This window comes from Euprymna scolopes, chromosome 46 (genome assembly GCF_053919585.1).
Source record: "Euprymna scolopes isolate OS-2025 chromosome 46, ASM5391958v1, whole genome shotgun sequence".
NCBI lineage: Eukaryota > Metazoa > Mollusca > Cephalopoda > Sepiida > Sepiolidae > Euprymna > Euprymna scolopes.
In genome coordinates this window covers 91,548,256-91,571,787 of record NC_136527.1, presented here as the reverse complement: position 1 = coordinate 91,571,787, position 23,532 = coordinate 91,548,256, and the positions used below count along the sequence as shown (strand labels likewise).

Sequence of the window (23,532 nt, the reverse complement as noted above, 5' to 3'; positions counted from 1 at the left end):
ACTACTACATATAATAATAATAATGATACTACTACATATAATAATAATAATGATACTACTACATATAAAAATAATAATGATACTACTACATAAATAATAATAATGATACTACTGCATATAAAAATAATAATAATGATACTACTACATATAAAAATAATAATGATACTACTACATATAATAATAATAATAATGATACTACTACATATAATAATAATAATAATGATACTACTACATATAAAAATAATAATGATACTACTGCATATAATAATAATAATGATACTACTACATATAATAATAATAATGATACTACTACATATAATAATAATAATGATACTACTACATATAAAAATAATAATGATACTACTACATATAATAATAATAATGATACTACTACATATAATAATAATAATGATACTACTACATATAAAAATAATAATGATACTACTACATATAATAATAATAATGATACTACTACATATAATAATAATAATGATACTACTACATATAAAAATAATAATGATACTACTACATAAATAATAATAATGATACTACTACATATAATAATAATAATGATACTACTGCATATAAAAATAATAATGATACTACTACATAAATAATAATAATGATACTACTGCATATAAAAATAATAATAATGATACTACTACATATAAAAATAATAATGATACTACTACATATAATAATAATAATAATGATACTACTACATATAATAATAATAATAATGATACTACTACATATAAAAATAATAATGATACTACTGCATATAAAAATAATAATGATACTACTGCATAAATAATAATAATGATACTACTGCATATAATAATAATAATGATACTACTGCATATAATAATAATAATGATACTACTACATAAATAATAATAATGATACTACTGCATATAATAATAATAATGATACTACTGCATATAATAATAATAATGATACTACTGCATATAAAAATAATAATGATACTACTGCATATAAAAATAATAATGATACTACTACATATAATAATAATAATGATACTACTACATATAATAATAATAATGATACTACTGCATATAATAATAATAATGATACTACTACATAAATAATAATAGTAATACTACTGCATATAATAATAATAATGATACTACTGCATATAATAATAATAATGATACTACTACATATAAAAATAATAATGATACTACTACATATAATAATAATAATGATACTACTGCATATAAAAATAATAATGATACTACTACATATAATAATAATAATGATACTACTACATAAATAATAATAATGATACTACTACATATAATAATAATAATGATACTACTACATAAATAATAATAATGATACTACTACATATAAAAATAATAATGATACTACTACATATAAAAATAATAATGATACTACTGCATATAATAATAATAATGATACTACTGCATATAATAATAATAATGATACTACTACATATAAAAATAATAATGATACTACTACATATAAAAATAATAATGATACTACTACATATAAAAATAATAATGATACTACTACATATAAAAATAATAATGATACTACTACATATAAAAATAATAATGATACTACTGCATATAATAATAATGATACTACTGCATATAATAATAATGATACTACTGCATATAATAATAATGATACTACTGCATATAATAATAATAATGATACTACTGCATATAATAATAATAATGATACTACTGCATATCAAAATAATAATGATACTACTACATATAAAAATAATAATGATACTACTGCATATAATAATAATAATGATACTACTGCATATAAAAATAATAATGATACTACTACATATAAAAATAATAATGATACTACTACATATAAAAATAATAATGATACTACTACATATAAAAATAATAATGATACTACTACATATAAAAATAATAATGATACTACTACATATAAAAATAATAATGATACTACTACATATAATAATAATAATGATACTACTGCATATAATAATAATAATGATACTACTGCATATAATAATAATAATGATACTACTACATATAATAATAATAATGATACTACTGCATATAATAATAATAATGATACTACTACATATAATAATAATAATGATACTACTACATATAATAATAATAATAATGATACTACATATAATAATAATAATGATACTACTACATATAATAATAATAATGATACTACTGCATATAATAATAATAATGATACTACTACATATAATAATAATAATGATACTACTACATATAATAATAATAATGATACTACTACATATAAAAATAATAATGATACTACTACATATAATAATAATAATGATACTACTACATATAATAATAATAATGATACTACTACATATAATAATAATAATGATACTACTACATATAATAATAATAATGATACTACTACATATAATAATAATAATGATACTACTACATATAAAAATAATAATGATACTACTACATATAAAAATAATAATGATACTACTGCATATAATAATAATAATGATACTACTACATATAAAAATAATAATGATACTACTACATATAATAATAATAATGATACTACTACATATAATAATAATAATGATACTACTACATATAATAATAATAATGATACTACTACATATAAAAATAATAATGATACTACTGCATATAATAATAATAATGATACTACTACATATAAAAATAATAATGATACTACTACATATAAAAATAATAATGATACTACTACATATAATAATAATAATGATACTACTACATATAAAAATAATAATGATACTACTACATATAATAATAATAATGATACTACTACATATAATAATAATAATGATACTACTACATATAATAATAATAATGATACTACTACATATAATAATAATAATGATACTACTACATATAAAAATAATAATGATACTACTACATATAAAAATAATAATGATACTACTGCATATAATAATAATAATGATACTACTACATATAAAAATAATAATGATACTACTACATATAATAATAATAATGATACTACTGCATATAATAATAATAATGATACTACTACATATAATAATAATAATGATACTACTACATATAATAATAATAATGATACTACTACATATAATAATAATAATGATACTACTACATATAATAATAATAATGATACTACTACATATAAAAATAATAATGATACTACTACATATAAAAATAATAATGATACTACTGCATATAATAATAATAATGATACTACTACATATAAAAATAATAATGATACTACTACATATAAAAATAATAATGACACTACTACATATAATAATAATAATGATACTACTACATATAATAATAATAATGATACTACTGCATATAAAAATAATAATGATACTACTACATATAATAATAATAATGATACTACTACATATAATAATAATAATGATACTACTACATATAAAAATAATAATGATACTACTGCATATAATAATAATAATGATACTACTACATATAATAATAATAATGATACTACTACATATAATAATAATAATGATACTACTACATATAAAAATAATAATGATACTACTGCATATAAAAATAATAATGATACTACTACATATAATAATAATAATGATACTACTACATATAATAATAATAATGATACTACTACATATAAAAATAATAATGATACTACTGCATATAAAAATAATAATGACACTACTACATATAATAATAATAATGATACTACTACATATAATAATAATAATGATACTACTACATATAAAAATAATAATGATACTACTACATATAAAAATAATAATGACACTACTACATATAATAATAATAATGATACTACTACATATAATAATAATAATGATACTACTACATATAAAAATAATAATGATACTACTGCATATAATAATAATAATGATACTACTGCATATAATAATAATAATGATACTACTACATATAATAATAATGATACTACTACATATAATAATAATGATACTACTACATATAATAATAATGATACTACTACATATAATAATAATAATGATACTACTACATATAATAATAATAATGATACTACTACATATAATAATAATAATGATACTACTACATATAATAATAATAATGATACTACTGCATATAATAATAATAATGATACTACTACATATAATAATAATACTACTACATATAATAATAATAATGATACTACTACATATAATAATAATAATAATGATACTACTGCATATAATAATAATGATACTACTACATATAATAATAATAATGATACTACTACATATAATAATAATAATGATACTACTACATATAAAAATAATAATGATACTACTACATATAATAATAATAATGATACTACTGCATATAAAAATAATAATGATACTACTACATATAATAATAATACTACTACATATAATAATAATAATGATACTACTACATATAATAATAATAATAATGATACTACTGCATATAATAATAATGATACTACTGCATATAATAATAATAATGATACTACTGCATATAAAAATAATAATGATACTACTACATATAATAATACTACTACATATAATAATAATACTACTACATATAATAATAATAATGATACTACTGCATATAATAATAATAATGATACTACTGCATATAAAAATAATAATGATACTACTACATATAATAATAATAATGATACTACTACATAAATAATAATAATGATACTACTACATATAAAAATAATAATGATACTACTACATAAATAATAATAATGATACTACTGCATATAAAAATAATAATGATACTACTACATATAATAATAATAATGATACTACTGCATATAAAAATAATAATGATACTACTACATATAATAATAATAATGATACTACTACATATAATAATAATAATGATACTACTACATAAATAATAATAATGATACTACTACATATAAAAATAATAATGATACTACTACATATAATAATAATAATGATACTACTACATATAAAAATAATAATGATACTACTGCATATCAAAATAATAATGATACTACTACATAAATAATAATAATGATACTACTGCATATAATAATAATAATGATACTACTGCATATAAAAATAATAATGATACTACTACATATAAAAATAATAATGATACTACTGCATATAAAAATAATAATGATACTACTACATATAAAAATAATAATGATACTACTACATAAATAATAATAATGATACTACTGCATATAATAATAATGATACTACTGCATATAATAATAATAATGATACTACTGCATATAAAAATAATAATGATACTACTACATATAAAAATAATAATGATACTACTACATATAATAATAATAATGATACTACTACATATAAAAATAATAATGATACTACTACATATAATAATAATAATGATACTACTACATATAATAATAATGATACTACTACATATAATAATAATAATGATACTACTACATATAATAATAATAATGATACTACTGCATATAATAATAATAATGATACTACTACATATAATAATAATAATGATACTACTGCATATAATAATAATAATGATACTACTACATATAATAATAATAATGATACTACTACATATAATAATAATAATGATACTACTACATATAATAATAATAATGATACTACTACATATAATAATAATAATGATACTACTGCATATAATAATAATAATGATACTACTACATATAATAATAATAATGATACTACTACATATAATAATAATAATGATACTACTACATATAATAATAATAATGATACTACTACATATAATAATAATAATGATACTACTACATATAATAATAATAATGATACTACTACATATAATAATAATAATGATACTACTACATATAATAATAATAATGATACTACTGCATATAAAAATAATAATGATACTACTACACATAAAAATAATAATGATACTACTACATATAATAATAATAATGATACTACTACATATAATAATAATAATGATACTACTGCATATAAAAATAATAATGATACTACTACACATAAAAATAATAATGATACTACTACATATAATAATAATAATGATACTACTACATAAATAATAATAATGATACTACTACATATAATAATAATAATGATACTACTGCATATAAAAATAATAATGATACTACTACACATAAAAATAATAATGATACTACTACATATAATAATAATAATGATACTACTACATATAATAATAATAATGATACTACTACATATAATAATAATAATGATACTACTACATATAATAATAATAATGATACTACTACATATAATAATAATAATGATACTACTACATATAAAAATAATAATGATACTACTACATATAATAATAATAATGATACTACTACATATAATAATAATAATGATACTACTACATATAATAATAATAATGATACTACTACATATAATAATAATAATGATACTACTGCATATAAAAATAATAATGATACTACTACATATAATAATAATAATGATACTACTGCATATAAAAATAATAATGATACTACTACATATAATAATAATAATGATACTACTACATATAAAAATAATAATGATACTACTACATATAATAATAATAATGATACTACTACATATAAAAATAATAATGATACTACTGCATATAATAATAATAATGATACTACTACATATAAAAATAATAATGATACTACTACATATAATAATAATAATGATACTACTACATATAATAATAATAATGATACTACTACATATAATAATAATAATGATACTACTACATATAAAAATAATAATGATACTACTACATATAATAATAATAATGATACTACTACATATAATAATAATAATGATACTACTACATATAATAATAATAATGATACTACTACATATAATAATAATAATGATACTACTACATATAAAAATAATAATGATACTACTACATATAATAATAATAATGATACTACTACATATAATAATAATAATGATACTACTACATATAATAATAATAATGATACTACTACATATAATAATAATAATGATACTACTGCATATAAAAATAATAATGATACTACTACATATAATAATAATAATGATACTACTGCATATAAAAATAATAATGATACTACTACATATAATAATAATAATGATACTACTACATATAAAAATAATAATGATACTACTACATATAATAATAATAATGATACTACTACATATAAAAATAATAATGATACTACTGCATATAATAATAATAATGATACTACTACATATAAAAATAATAATGATACTACTACATATAATAATAATAATGATACTACTACATATAATAATAATAATGATACTACTACATATAATAATAATAATGATACTACTACATATAATAATAATAATGATACTACTGCATATAAAAATAATAATGATACTACTACATATAATAATAATAATGATACTACTACATATAATAATAATAATGATACTACTGCATATAAAAATAATAATGATACTACTACATATAATAATAATAATGATACTACTGCATATAAAAATAATAATGATACTACTACATATAAAAATAATAATGATACTACTACATATAATAATAATAATGATACTACTACATATAAAAATAATAATGATACTACTGCATATAAAAATAATAATGATACTACTACATATAATAATAATAATGATACTACTACATATAATAATAATGATACTACTACATATAAAAATAATAATGATACTACTACATATAATAATAATAATGATACTACTACATATAATAATAATAATGATACTACTACATATAAAAATAATAATGATACTACTACATATAATAATAATAATGATACTACTACATATAATAATAATAATGATACTACTACATATAATAATAATAATGATACTACTACATATAATAATAATGATACTACTGCATATAAAAATAATAATGATACTACTACATATAATAATAATAATGATACTACTACATATAATAATAATAATGATACTACTGCATATAAAAATAATAATGATACTACTACATATAATAATAATAATGATACTACTGCATATAAAAATAATAATGATACTACTACATATAAAAATAATGATACTACTGCATATAAAAATAATAATGATACTACTACATATAATAATAATAATGATACTACTACACATAAAAATAATAATGATACTACTACATATAATAATAATAATGATACTACTACATATAATAATAATAATGATACTACTACATATAAAAATAATAATGATACTACTACATATAATAATAATAATGATACTACTACATATAATAATAATAATGATACTACTACATATAAAAATAATAATGATACTACTACATATAAAAATAATAATGATACTACTACATATAAAAATAATAATGATACTACTACATATAATAATAATAATGATACTACTACATATAAAAATATTAATGATACTACTACATATAAAAATAATAATGATACTACTACATATAATAATAATACTACTACATATAATAATAATGATACTACTACATATAATAATAATAATGATACTACTACATAAATAATAATAATGATACTACTGCATATAATAATAATAATGATACTACTGCATATAATAATAATAATGATACTACTGCATATAAAAATAATAATGATACTACTGCATATAAAAATAATAATGATACTACTACATATAATAATAATACTACTACATATAATAATAATGATACTACTACATATAAAAATAATGATACTACTACATAAATAATAATAATGATACTACTGCATATAATAATAATAATGATACTACTGCATATAATAATAATAATGATACTACTGCATATAAAAATAATAATGATACTACTGCATATAAAAATAATAATGATACTACTACATATAATAATAATAATGATACTACTACATATAATAATAATGATACTACTACATATAAAAATAATAATGATACTATAAAATAATAATACAAAAAATGATAATACCACCATACATAAAAAATGATAATACTATATAATAAAAAATAATACTACTACTATATAAATATAATAATAATACTACTATATAAAATAATCATACTATATAATAAAAAATAATACTACTATAAAAAAGTGATACCACCATATATAAAAAATAATACTATATAATAAAAAATACTACTATATAATAAAAAATACTACTACTACTATATAAAAATAATACTACTATATAAAAAATGATAATACTATATAATAAAAAATAATATTACTACTATATAAAAATAATAATATTACTATATAAAAAATGATAATACTATATAATAAAAAATAATACTACTATATAAAAATAATAATACTACTATATAAAAAATGACAATACTATATAATAAAAAATAATACTACTACTATATAAAAATAATAATAATACTACAATATAAAAATGATAATACTATATAATAAAAAATAATACTACTACTATATAAAAATAATAATACTACAATATAAAAATGATAATACTATATAATAAAAAATGATAATACTACTATATAAAATAATAATATATAAAAAATTAGAATACAACCATATATAAAAAATGATACAATACTATATAATAAAAAAATAATAATAATACTATATATAAAAATAATACCACTAAATAAAATACCAAGGTATAAAAATAATAATAATACCACTTTATAAATAATAATAATACCACTATATAAAATATTGAAATATATAAAAATAATAATACTTCTAATTAAAAAATAATACCATTATATAAAAATAATAATACCACTATTTAAAAAAATAATAATACCACTATTTAAAAAAATAATAATACCACTATATAAAATACTAAAATATAAAAAATAATACCACTATAATAATAATAATACAACTAAAAAATAATAATACCACTATATAAAATACTACTACTACATAAAATAAAAATTATACTATATATAAAATAATACTATATAAAATAATACTATATAAAAAATTATAATACCACTATATAAAAAATAATACCACTATATAAAAATACTATATAAAAATAATACCACTATATAAAAAATAATACTACTATATAAAATAATACTATATAAAAATTAATACCACTATATAAAAAATGATAGTAATGTATAAAAAATAATACTATATAAAAAAATAATACTATATAAATAATACCACTGTATGAAAAATAATACCACTGTATAAAAATATAAAATAATACTATCTAAAAAATAACACCACTATAAAAAATAATATCACTGTATAAAAATAATACTATATAAATAATAATACCACTATATAAAAAATAATACTATATAAAAAACAATACCGACAAAAATACACACATGCCTATCACTGTATAAAAAATAATATCACTATATAAAAATAATAATACCACTGTATAAAAAATAATATCACTGTATAAAAAATAATACTATATAAATAATAATACCACTATATAAAAAATAATACCATATAAAAAAATAATACCGATAAAAATACACACATGCCTATTACTTACCTAGCAGTAAGAATTCCATGGTATTCCACAAGTTGGGCCATGAAAGCTTTGTTCGGGCGGATGACACTACGCTTCTCTTTGACAAATTTGTAAGCATCCTGGAAAGAGCAGCCATCCTCTTTCATCTTGAAGGCAATTACCTAAAAAAGATAAACGCAAACATTGAATCACAACGGTTTCTGGGTAGGGTGATGAGCCGTCCCCTTAAGCAATCCAAACTTAAGCAAACCAATTGACCAACTTTCCAACGATTACTGCAATACTGTCCCAATCACTACCGTGCACGGATTAATCTTTATACTCGAGTGGCCTCCGGGCCTTGATAAGAGGTGACTCTTTTGAAACAGAATAAAAAAACATTCTGCTTTATCGTTATTTTCATGGCAAATGCTCGACTGAGCTTCAATCTATGGTCTCCCCTCGCCAAACTTTCACAAGAAACGCTCATCTAGTTGAAAACACTATCAATAATTCCCCCCACTCTTTATCTGTGCCTAAACGTAAACATAGATTCCATGATCAAAGCTTCTTTCTTAGAACTGCACGCCTGTGGAATTGTCTTCCGTTTTCCTGCTTTCCAGCTGACTACAATATGGTTGTCTTCAAGTCTAACGTAAACAAGTTCTTGATTAGCCGTTCCATATAAGTTAACAAAATTACTGAATTTCTATTACTAACGATTATTATATTGTCCAATTTCTACTGTACACTCTTAACCCTTATCCTCGAGTGGTCTCTGGGCCTTGATAGGTGGTTATGCCTATATATATAAAAAAAAAATGCAAAAAAGAAGAAAAAAAACAGAAAAAAAAAGAAAAACATTCATGCAAAATACTGGACTAAGCATCCAGCAAATTTGAATATGATATCTGTATAACACAATTAGGGTTTGTATTACTGTACACATAGATTCGAAAAAGTTGTCAAAAAACAAATATATAACAAATAAATGTTATCAAAGGCAAGATAAGTTACTTTTCTACAAAACTGGATATATTTTTCGTGTTTTTATTCAATGTAACATGTTTATTCAGCTCGAAAAGCATACAGTGTTTACCGATGTATTGGAAAATTCAAGATGGCGCCTGACTCTCTTTTTAACACGGTAAGTTTGGAAAAAGTGTTATGAATAAAAAACTAGACAAAATACTGTTAAAAACTCGCTCAATATATGTTACCGTGACATAGATTGACATATATTCGGTGGATTTTTAATAGTATTTTGTATAGTTTTTTATTTATTTATAACACCGTTTCCCAAACTTACCGTGTTAAAGAGAGTCAGGCGCCATCTTGAATTTTCCAATACATCGGTAAACACTGCATGTTTTTCGAGCTGAATAAACATGTTACATTGCATAAAAACACAAAAAATATATCCAGTAAGGTAGGAAAGTAACTTATCTTGCTTTTGATAACATTTATTTGTTATATATTTGTTTTTTGACAACTTTTTCGAATCTATGTGTATAGTAATACAAACCCCACAATTACGAGATGTTTGGAAAAAATAAAGTATGCAAAAATGATAATATGCAAGGTTGAACGAGAAAAGTGTCGCCCCAATTTATCTAGGGCGACACTTTTATTGTTCCACTACAACACTGCAGATTTATTCTAAAACTTTTTTTTTTGTTGTTTTAATCATGTTCACCCCTTACAAAGCATATCACCCCTTGGACGTAAGGGGCTATTCTTTGGGGTCATGTCTAGAAAAGATTAACAAGATATTTGTTTTTTTTTTTTTTTTTTTTTTTTTTTTACAAAGGCATCACCATATTATCAAGGCCCAGAGGCCACTCAAGGATAAGGGTTAAAGAGTGTACAGTAGAAATTGGTCAATATAGTAATCATTAAACTTCTGCATATCAGTACAGTCAGGGAAGCAGGTAGCAGGAAGGGAATTCTAAAGTCTAGCTGTTCAAGGGAAGAAACTATTAGAGTAGTAATCTTTCTGGCATTTACGGACAACAACAGTGAAGTGGGGAGATCTTATTGTTAAGCGGGTTTGTTGTGGATATGTACGTCGAAGGGGGAGGTACAAGTGAAACAAGTTACACAGAACACATTCCATTAAAATATTTGTAAAACAGGCACAGTGATGCAACATTGCGGTGATGAGACAGGGGCTGGAGCTTAGTTGATGAAGTGGGACTGATTAGCTTGGAAACTCTCTTTTGGACTTTATCTGAGAGGGAAAAACTAGCGGTAGATGCACTAGCTCAGATTTATTGAAAAAACTCAATTCAGATAATTTGATTATGTAGTCGAGTTGACATCTATTCAATGTAGCTGCCTTCAGCCTCACTCACCGACACAATATGGGTCCGGAACTGGGAGCATGCCTTTTCCACAAGTGCCGACAGGAGCTTGATGGATGGCAGTGATCAGGCTGGCTTTGGTGCTGTGGGAGGTCATGCTGATGATGTTTTCGACGTATGACCAAACGGAGTAGTCCAACGGGTTCAGATCAAAGGGGGGGGGGGCTTTGAAAGAAGGGTACAAAGTTGTAGAATTCCTTCTGAAGTCAAACCTGCGTCTCTTTGGACTTGGGGTCCGGCACAAAGTCCTGTTGCCACACCCAGTGTCTGCCAGCAGCCATCTGATTGCACCAGGGGATCACCACACTCTTGATCACATCCAGGTACACTTTGGTGTTGGCTTCGAAAATGTGAGGTGGCATGATGTGGCCCTCACTTGCATCCACACCAAAGCTCATAACCGAGCCGGAAACTTTGGTTTCATCACCCTAGGCGTGTCCCTGTTATTCGTCGTAATCCAGCGATGCGTTTTGAAGGTGCTGGCAATGGTCCTGTTGTCATAACTTAGACCGGTAGAGAGCAGGAGTTGTACAGCGGCGCATATCTGATCTCGCTCGTTGGACATTGTGTCGCTTTCAGACATGATAGAAGGCTCCTATTGCTCTTGGGATTTGTACACAACTGACCAACTAGTAGATGGTCTGCAAAAAAAAAAAAAAAAAAAAAAAAAAAAAAAGAAAGAAAAACGGTTTTCATCAAACGGAAATGGAATCATGTTGCCTTTTCTAGGGCAGCAATTTTATTGTTCCACTCTGTAATGGTTAAAGGCTGGGAATATGAATATTCAGGAGATTTTATTCATTTTTTTTTTTTACATGGTAGTCACCACTTATCAAGGCTCGGAACCCACTTGGGGATAAGGGTTATTGCGTGTACAGTAATCCATGGGATAGTATCATAGTAATCGTTAGTATTGGAGATTTGATAAAGTGCCTTACTTAAGGGGGCGGTTCATCAGGAATTTGATAGACAATCGTCAGAAAATTCAGGTTGTCCTCGATGGTCGTATGTCAAAAGAACACAATTCCTTATATTCATAAATGACCTCCCTGATAAAATAATCTCCAAGACAAGTATATTTGCTGATGATTACATGCTCTATAAAAGACACAAGGGGAAAATGAACACATAACTAAGAAAATGGCTGAAACTTAAGATGAAGACCTCCAGTCTGTGGTGGAACAGGGATGTAAATAGATGGCAACATTTGATGCTGCTAAGACTAATCTGCTTTCCTTTAACAATTGGCAAATTCCATTTTTTTAATTTTCACACTTTTGCACTGATTTGCCCTGGCTAAAAGCCAAATATAAAGTTTTGGATAGGTTCGAATACCCTGTATATAAAGTTTTATATCTGTAGATCAAAAACTGATAGAGGAGTTTTGTTAAGTTTTGAGACATTTGTGTTGAACAAAGATGGCGCCATAGTTCAGATCAGTAACCAAGATGGCGGCATAGTTCAGATCAGTAACCAAGATGGCGGCATAGTTCAGATCAGTAACCAAGATGGCGGCTTAGTTCAGATCAGTAACCAAGATGGCGGCTTAGTTCAGATCAGTAACCAAGATTGCGGCTTAGTTCAGATCAGTAACTAAGATGGCGGCTTAGTTCAGATCAGTAACCAAGATGGCGGCTTAGTTCAGATCAGTAACAAAGATGGCGGCATAGTTCAGATCAGTAACCAAGATGGCGGCATAGTTCAGATCAGTAACCAAGATGGCGGCATAGTTCAGATCAGCAACCAAGATGGCGGCATAGTTCAGATCAGTAACCAAGATGGCGGCATAGTTCAGATCAGTAACCAAGATGGCGGCATAGTTCAGATCAGCAACCAAGATGGCGGCATAGTTCAGATCAGTAACCAAGATGGCGGCATAGTTCAGATCAGCAACCAAGATGGCGGCATAGTTCAGATCAGCAACCAAGATGGCGGCATAGTTCAGATCAGTAACCAAGATGGCGGCTTAGTTCAGATCAGCAACCAAGATGGCGGCGTAGTTCAGATCAGTAACCAAGATGGCGGCATAGTTCAGATCAGTAACCAAGATGGCGGCATAGTTCAGATCAGTAACCAAGATGGCGGCTTAGTTCAGATCAGCAACCAAGGTGGCGGCATAGTTCAGATCAGTAACCAAGATGGCGGCATAGTTCAGATCAGTAACCAAGATGGCGGCATAGTTCAGATCAGTAACCAAGATGGCGGCATAGTTCAGATCAGTAACCAAGATGGTGGCATAGTTCAGATCAGTAACCAAGATGGTGGCATAGTTCAGATCAGTAACCAAGATGGCGGCTTAGTTCAGATCAGTAACCAAGATGGCGGCTTAGTTCAGATCAGTAACCAAGGTGGCGGCATAGTTCAGATCAGTAACCAAGATGGCGGCTTAGTTCAGATCAGTAACCAAGGTGGCGGCATAGTTCAGATCAGTAACCAAGATGGTGGCATAGTTCAGATCAGTAACCAAGATGGCGACATAGTTCAGATCAGTAACCAAGATGGTGGCATAGTTCAGATCTGTAACCAAGATGGTGGCATAGTTCAGATCAGTAACCAAGATGGCGGCATAGTTCAGATCAGTAACCAAGATGGTGGCATAGTTCAGATCAGTAACCAAGATGGCGGCATAGTTCAGATCAGTAACCAAGATGGTGGCATAGTTCAGATCAGTAACCAAGATGGCGGCAAAGAATTAAATGCGGTCCGTGACGTAGCAAATGGAAAACTGATTGAATCCAAAATTCTACGATTTTTATAATAATTTTGCGACGTTTTGATTGGTTGTTTAGCACAGCCGTTGGTTATAAAAATGATTGGCGAATCCATTCGTCTCATACCCCCCATCACAAGTCAAAAACATTTTACACACTCCCTTTTTTGATATAATGGAAAAATCCTTTCTGATTCAATTTTTGTTTCACTTGAAAAAAGGAAAGAAAAATAAATAAAGAAAAATAAATGAACAAAGAAAAATAAAATAATTTTTTTTTTCTTTTTCTTCTGGTTTTATGGGAATTTGTCTTTATTCTCATCGGTCAAAAAGAATTAATATATTGGTATAATGTGTACAAAAGGAAGCCTTTTTTTTGATACATATAAAAATAAACACTTTTTAAATATATATAAACATACAAATAGAATACTTTTCAAATACATATAAACATATGCACAAAAATTCACAAAATTTTAACAAATGTTTGCCAAGAAAAGATACAAAAAGAACTATTTGACAAAATGGGAAGTTTACAAAAGGGTTTTAACAAGTGGCTTTTTTTTTTTTTTGTAACAAAAAAAAAAAAACTAAAACATTATGTTAGGTATTAATTGGTTAATAAGATAGAAATTGTCGCAGTTTAATGTCGTGCCTTGGACAATTTACAATTTTTTTTTTCGGTGTGATTTTAACTGTTCATGCTTCTCCTTTTGTGTTTCTGAAAAGAGATTTATTCATAATTAGATTCCAAAAAGTTTGGTTATAAAATGTCTTAATTTTATTCTTTATATAGGTTTTGTGAAAATGTTGGCTATATCATTCTCAGATGTCACATAAGTAAGAGTAATAGATTTTTTATTTATTTCATCCCTTATAAAATGATATCTGATATCAATATGCTTCGACCTTTGATGAATCATAGAATTATTTGCTAATAAGATACTGCTCTGATTATCACAATGAATTACTATAGGTTTTTTACTTAGATCTGGTTTTAAAATAGATTTTAGAAGGGTGTTCAGAAAAATTGCCTCCTGCGTGGAATGAGTAAGAGCCACATATTCTGCTTCACAAGTAGAAAGTGCAACAATTTGTTGCTTTTTAGTTTTCCAAGAGATCATAGGTCCAGTCTTTGACAGTCTAAAACCATACCCCGCTATACTCTTTCTATCCTCAGAATTAGCCCAATCTGAATCCGAGAAGCCTTCTAAATTTAGAGGATATGTGGATTTTTTAAATCTTAAAGATTGCTCCTTGGTTCCTTTTAGGTAACGAAGGATTTGTTTTGCACGATTAAGGTCTTTAATTGTCGGTTTCGATATGTCTTGAGATAGCTTTGTTACAGTGGCGACCTTGTTGCGGTCATCAAGTAGATGAGACTTCCTACCATTTCCCTGTATATTCGGTTATCTATGAATTTTGTTTCGGTCCGTATATTTTTATTTATGTCCATTTTGACGGGAGTTGAACGCGGCTTACAATCTTGCATTCCGAACTGGAGCAGAACTTTTTCAATGTATCGTGATTGGTTCATAGTTATAGTTTCATTTTCACAGGTAAATTTTATACCGAGGAATCATGACAGTCGTCCAAGGTCGGCCATTTTAAATTTTTTATTTAATTCATTTTTAACATCTCTTAAAGTGTTGTCACAGTTTGAGTGAGTAATATATCGTCAACCCACAAAACCAAAATCAACAATTTATTACCTACATTTTTGGTATATATGTACGCGTCTACGGGACATTGTTTGAATTCCTGTTCTATTAAATAATTATGAAGTGTTAAATTCCAATTGTGTGCATTTTGTTTTAGTCCATATAACGATTTATTTTATTTCCACACCCAATTTTTATTTTTCATTTTAAATCCCTCTGGAGGGTAAATGTAGATTTCACAGTCAATCGGAGCATTTAAATAAGCATTTTTTACATCCATTTGATGTATTTTTAAATCATATTGCGTGGCAAGTTGTAATAAAATTCTAATTGTCGTTAAATTTGTCGTTGGTGAAAATGTTGCACAATATTCCACTCCAGGAATTTGTGAGAAACCTTTCGCTACAAATCTTGCTTTAAAAGTTTCACTGCCAGAAGCTGTGATTTTTTTGGAAAAAACTCAGCGTGAAGAAATTATATTTTTATCTGTTGGTTTTGCCACTATTTCGTATGTGTTATTTTCAGATAAAGCTTTCAATTCGGATATCATAGATTGTTCCCATTCTTAGTGATTTTGTAAATTAATCGCCTCATTATAACTTTCGGGTGCGCTGTTCAACGAATAACAGTAATCCACGGCGTAATCTTGTATCTTTTCAATTTGTAAGAAGTCTGGCCTTTTTCACTCCCTTATTGGGTATCGACGTGTCTGGTTAATATTTTCGTCAGAAGTTCTACTGTAATTGTCATCGTTATTAATATTTTCATTGTGATCGATTAAGATGCTAGGCAAAATTTCACGTTTTTCATTCACTGGATCGCCATTTTTTAAATTTAATGTATCATTGAATTATACACATCTAACCCCTTTTTATGACATTTTGAGCTGCAAAATAGATTAAGTATGCCGGACTATTTTTATCGTAACCTACAAAAGTACCTTTTTCGCTTTTAGTATTTAGTTTACTGGTGTTTTCTATAAATGCAAAACAATCAGAACCAAATAGATGCATTCTATTCATTTTAAGTTTTACACCGCAAAACGCTTCATGCGGCGTTTTTCCTAGCCTCTTATTGAACGATCTATTTCTGATATATGCTGCTGCCATTAACGCGTATGTCCATAAATTATGCGCTAATTTCGATTCGATAAGTAGGCATCTTGTCATCTCAAAAAGGGTTCGCCATGCTCTTTCAGCGGTGCCATTTTGGAAGGGGGAATATGGTGCCGATTTCTCGTGTTTAATACGGTGGTTAATTAATAGAAGTTCAAAGTCTTTACTAGTAAATTCAGTCCCATTGTCTGAGCGAATACATTTTACTGAACCGTACGGGGCAATATCAGCTAAATATTTCTTAGTAGCGAGGATAGTGTCGGATTTGTTTTTTAGAAAATAAACCATAATTAAACCGGAAAAATCATCAATAAAGTTCAAAACGTACCTTAGATTGTTTCTCCCCATCGGGCTGATCGGACCTGCTAAGTCACAATGCACAAGTCAGAGAATTTTTGTAACTTTTTTGTCTGGCGTTCGGCTTACATCTTTTGTCATTTTCCCCTGTGCACACACATCACAATTTGGGAGATCGTCTGAAGGTATTATTTTCATGCCTTCGACTACATTTGGTAATTTTTTAATATCAGCTGTATTGCAGTGTCCTAGAATTTTATGCCAGTTTTCCAAGTCGTGACAGGCAGTTTTTGAGGGAACCATACTTTTTAAATAATATAGTCGGCCATTTTCTTTAATGTTAAATACAGTTCCATTGGGGTATGTCAATTTTGATGTATTTTGGCCAAATTGTATATTCGCGCCTTGTTTAATTGCAGCCTGCACGGAAAATATGTCTTGCTTAAATGTAGGTATGAACAGAGCATTCTTTAGAATACAGTTACAGATTTCGCCTTTATTATTTTTTAGGTATATTTTAGCATCGCCTCTTTTCAAGACTATATCATTTATTTGACTACCGTCGGCAAGTTCGACAAAATGACTTTGAGGATTAAAGTTTAAATCAAAATTAATAAAATCAGATTCCTTGGTGATAACGTGCGCTGTAGCACCACAGTCTACAAGGAGGTTTTTACCGTTTGTGGTATTGTCAAAGTTACATGTGAATAGAAATGTATGTTCTTCCTCAAAGTTCTCAACGTTTTTTACGGAGTCCATTTTAGAGCTTTTATATTGACATTGGAAACTTTTGTGGTTGGGTCGTCCACAATTATAGCAGATAATTTTATTCTTTTTCTTGGGAAAATTACTTTTGGAGAATATGTTGCGGTGAGTTGCATAATTTGGTGGGGTCTGCTTTCGAGAAGCATTTTTGAACTTCATAATATTGCTGCAGTTATTATTGTCCACAAGGATACGATTAGTCTCTTCGTAACTGCGCAATGCCACTTTAAATTCGCTGAAATTTAGTGGTTTGTCTTTCTGAGTTATGACAGTTGTGAATGGTTTAAAATCGGCTGGAAGTCCCTTGAGGGTCATTGATATCAACAAGCTATCGCTTATTATTTCACCTGAGAGTTTTAAGGCATTGGCGGTTGTTTCTGCCCTTATGACATAGTCAGTGATCGTTTCATCCTCGTTACATTTCAAAGAGGTTAATTCTGTATATAGGGATATTATTTTCGGTTTCCCTTTGATAAATAATGTTCTCTTAATATGTTCAACGCTTTCCTTCCATCATCCAACACGTCTCTTATAATCAGAGACAGACTTCTATCGTCTATACATTGAATCAGTTCTGCAAAAACAGTCGCGTTTTTTTCGAGAAATTCGGGGTCGTTTGGATTATCTGTTGGAGATTGTATGACTGTAGTTTTCGAATCCTTAGATATCCCAGAAATTTTACCTGCCACAATTCGAATTTAGATTCTGATCCGTCAAAGAAAAGACGGTGGCTGGGCCCATAACCTGTTAAGTTTTGAGACATTTGTGTTGAACAAAGATGGTGGCTTAGTTCAGATCAGTAACCAAGATGGCGGCGTAGTTCAGATCAGTAACCAAGATGGCGGCGAACAATTAAATGCGGTCCGTGACGTAGCAAATGGCAAACTGATTGAATCCAAAATTCGACGATTTTTATAATAATTTTGCAATGTTTTGATTGGTTGTTTAGCACAGCCGTTGGTTATAAAAATGATTGGCGAATCCATTCGTCTCATACCCCCCATCACAAGTCAAAAACAAGGCAAAAGTTTTTAAACAAACATATACACACATGCAGAAATATAAATAGAAAGAGGTTTGTGTTTACTATAACCTTTTTACACAAATATTACACAAGTATAAATCATGTAGAATATCTGCATGAATATAATTACACGTAATAGTTAACTGAAGATGATCATCTATATATATATAACAGCGAAAATGTAGGTATGTATGTATGCTTTTTCCTGATGTCCACAAAAGGCTTCTTTCAGAGAAGCGCTCGCTCACTTCACAACTTCTTAAAACTTTTTATATCATCTATAAATTGTAATATCTCACACTTAACCACGGAGCTCGCCTGTCTATTTAATTTTATTGACTTTCAAACGTTAATTATTCGACATTTCCCGCATCGGCACGCGTTACATTCGGTTTTCGGTATAAAAAAAAAGCCAAACCCGACTCTAATCACTAGCCGAAAGCCAGTGGTCTCTAGAGAGCTAAGTAACGTTTAGTCAATGTCGACTTTGTCATATCAGACGGTAGCTTTCATTTCGAGACGAGACAGGGAGCGGGTTTTTAAAAACAAAAACTGATTTATTGACCTCATTAAAAACTGTCCCGCACAAAATGCTAACTGCTGAATACCTATCGCAGTCACGTCAATCATAAACGCGCACCTGTTTTTTTTTCACACTTTACTATTTTCCAACTGCGCGTCGTCAAGGCTTCGTTTTTTTTTTCACGGGCACCTGTTTTTTTTCACATTTCGGGTTTTTTTCACACACACCTACAAACACCCGGGCAACGCCAGGTACCCCTCGCTAGTCCCATAAGAAAAGCGAAAAAACTAAAAGGAAATAATATTTAAAAGAATATGCAAATTAGCTAGATCTTATGCAGATGTATGCAATTCCATGACCCGTATATAAAAAAAAAAGTTTTATTTTCTTTTTAAATAAATAGAAAAGAGGCTTGCTTTTTTTCTGTTGTTCTTGACCTTCAGGCCGGAATCAATCGGACGTTCCCCAGTACAAAAGGGTGAATGCGGTATTATGGTGAAAGAAGATACTAGCTAAGAGAAACCTTTGGTTTAGTTCTGGAATGACAAGGATGACCAACGACCCCCCATTTACCGCCTCTTTTGAGTTGGCCTTGTGCCTAAGTTTTTTGTTCAGTTGGAACTTTGTAATTTTAGCCTGAATCAAAGATTTAATATCTCAAAGTGTAGTATCTGTTCTGATGCTACTCTTGATTTAATTTGTCTTGGTCAATGGAGGGGAAGCCCTCTATACTGAGACAATTATTATTTTTGGTCCCTACCAGAGGGCCTCTTTTGCTTTTTTTTTTTTGGGGGGGGGTACCTGGTTTAACTCCCCATTTAGATCTGGCAGAACGGAAACCATATTGCATGTCACTAAGAAGGTTATTTCTGCTGAGGTAGTAGTCAGTTGGAAAGCAGGCAAATAGAACAGAGTTCCACAGGCGTGCAGTTCTAAGAAAGAAGCCCTGTTCATGGAATTTACGTTTAGGTGTAGATACAGATAAATGGGAAATTGTTGATAGTGGTTTTAGCTAGACGAGTGTTTTTCATGAAAGTCTGGAGAGGGGGAAACCATAGATTGAAGTTCAGACGAGCACCTGCCATGAAAATAATGGTAAAGCAGGGACAGGCTTGCTACGTCTTCTGTGGGAAAGAGGTTGCAGGGAAGAGAAAAGGGCACCCCCCCACTAAGCTACAAAGTCTATTTTAAACTTTGTCAAGAAATTCAAAAAATTTAAATATAAAATCAAAAAATTTTAAAAGTAAAATCTCCAAAAGACTACACTTTGAGATATTAAATCTTTTATTCATGTTAAAAAAATACAGTCAAAATCAACGATGAACAAAAAACTTAGGCACATGGCCAACTCCAAAGGGGGGATTTTGGGGGTCGTTGGTCATCCTTGTCACTCCAGAACTGAACAAAGTCAAAAGTTTCTCCCAGCTAGTATCTTCTTTCACCATAATACCGCATTCACCCTTTCATATTTGGGGACGTCCAAGACTACACTTTGATCTTGGCCAAAAGGCCAAGTAGATAAAGCATCTATTTATTATTTATATTTTTAAAAGAGTGTAGCCATCAACAATTGTAGGTTTTTCAGACTTTTATCATTTTTAAAAAATATTTTTTTAAATATTTTTATAATGCATTTCAAGCCTTGTTCAGCTCTCTTCAGATATTTCTATTTAAAGGTATTATTTTTTAGGTAAAAGTTTGGAATTTCTTTTTGGGAAACATTTTGTCTCTGCCAACACTGATTGTGTTTTTCAGAGAAAGGCCAGTCTCAGACTTTTTGTCACCAGTATGTGGTGTGCTGGTCAAGAGTTCAATTAGTTAGAGTTAGATCCATTTTGTGGGCGAGGGGGCTTTGAGTCTATTTGGTGAATATTTTTATGGGTTTTTATGAGTTTCTGTCTTTTTTGATGTGTGTGTCACTGTGTGTTAAAGCGAGGGTTGTTTATGTATGTGTATGTGTGTGTGTGTGTGTGGGTCAAGATCTGATTTCTTCTTTCACATATGTGTGCTTGTGTGTGTGTATGTGTGTGTGCCTGTGCGCGCGTGCATCCGCATGCTCGTGTGTGTGTGTGTGTGTGTGGGCTAGGGCGGGAGTCTATTTGGTGAATATTTTTATGGGTTTTTATGAGTTTCTGTCTTTTTTGATGTGTGTATATGTGTGTGTCAGTGTGTGTTAAGGCGAGGGTTGTTTATGTATGTGTATGTGTGTGTGTGTGTGGGTCAAGATCTGATTTCTTCTTTCACATGTGTGTACTTGTGTGTGTGTATGTGTGTGTGCCTGTGCGCGCGTGCATCCGCATGCTCGTGTGTGTGTGTGTGTGTGGGCTAGGGCGGGAGTCGTGTGTCATGTGTGTGCACATTGGTAAAAAATCTGTCATTTCTTATTTTCACATGTGTGCGTGTTCTTGTGCGTGTAAGAGGGAGATAGAGGCAGGATATCTAGATAGGTATAAGGTCGATTCCCAATCTAAACAAACATACATACATGTATTCAGTCACATAGATATATAGGGCATTGGCATGGACAACACACCAAGA

At 27.5% G+C, this 23,532-nt stretch overlaps 1 protein-coding gene across 1 annotated transcript in view; it reads right to left on the bottom strand.

Annotated features, from left to right (window-relative positions):
* LOC145270911 (uncharacterized) overlaps window positions 1-23,532 on the bottom strand; it is a 317,731-nt gene that overhangs the window by 18,385 nt on the left and 275,814 nt on the right. Inside the window, exon 14 of the mRNA XM_080126463.1 lies at window positions 10,579-10,718. Coding sequence (XP_079982589.1) covers window positions 10,579-10,718 — 140 coding nt within the window. The remainder of the gene's footprint in view (window positions 1-10,578; window positions 10,719-23,532) is intronic.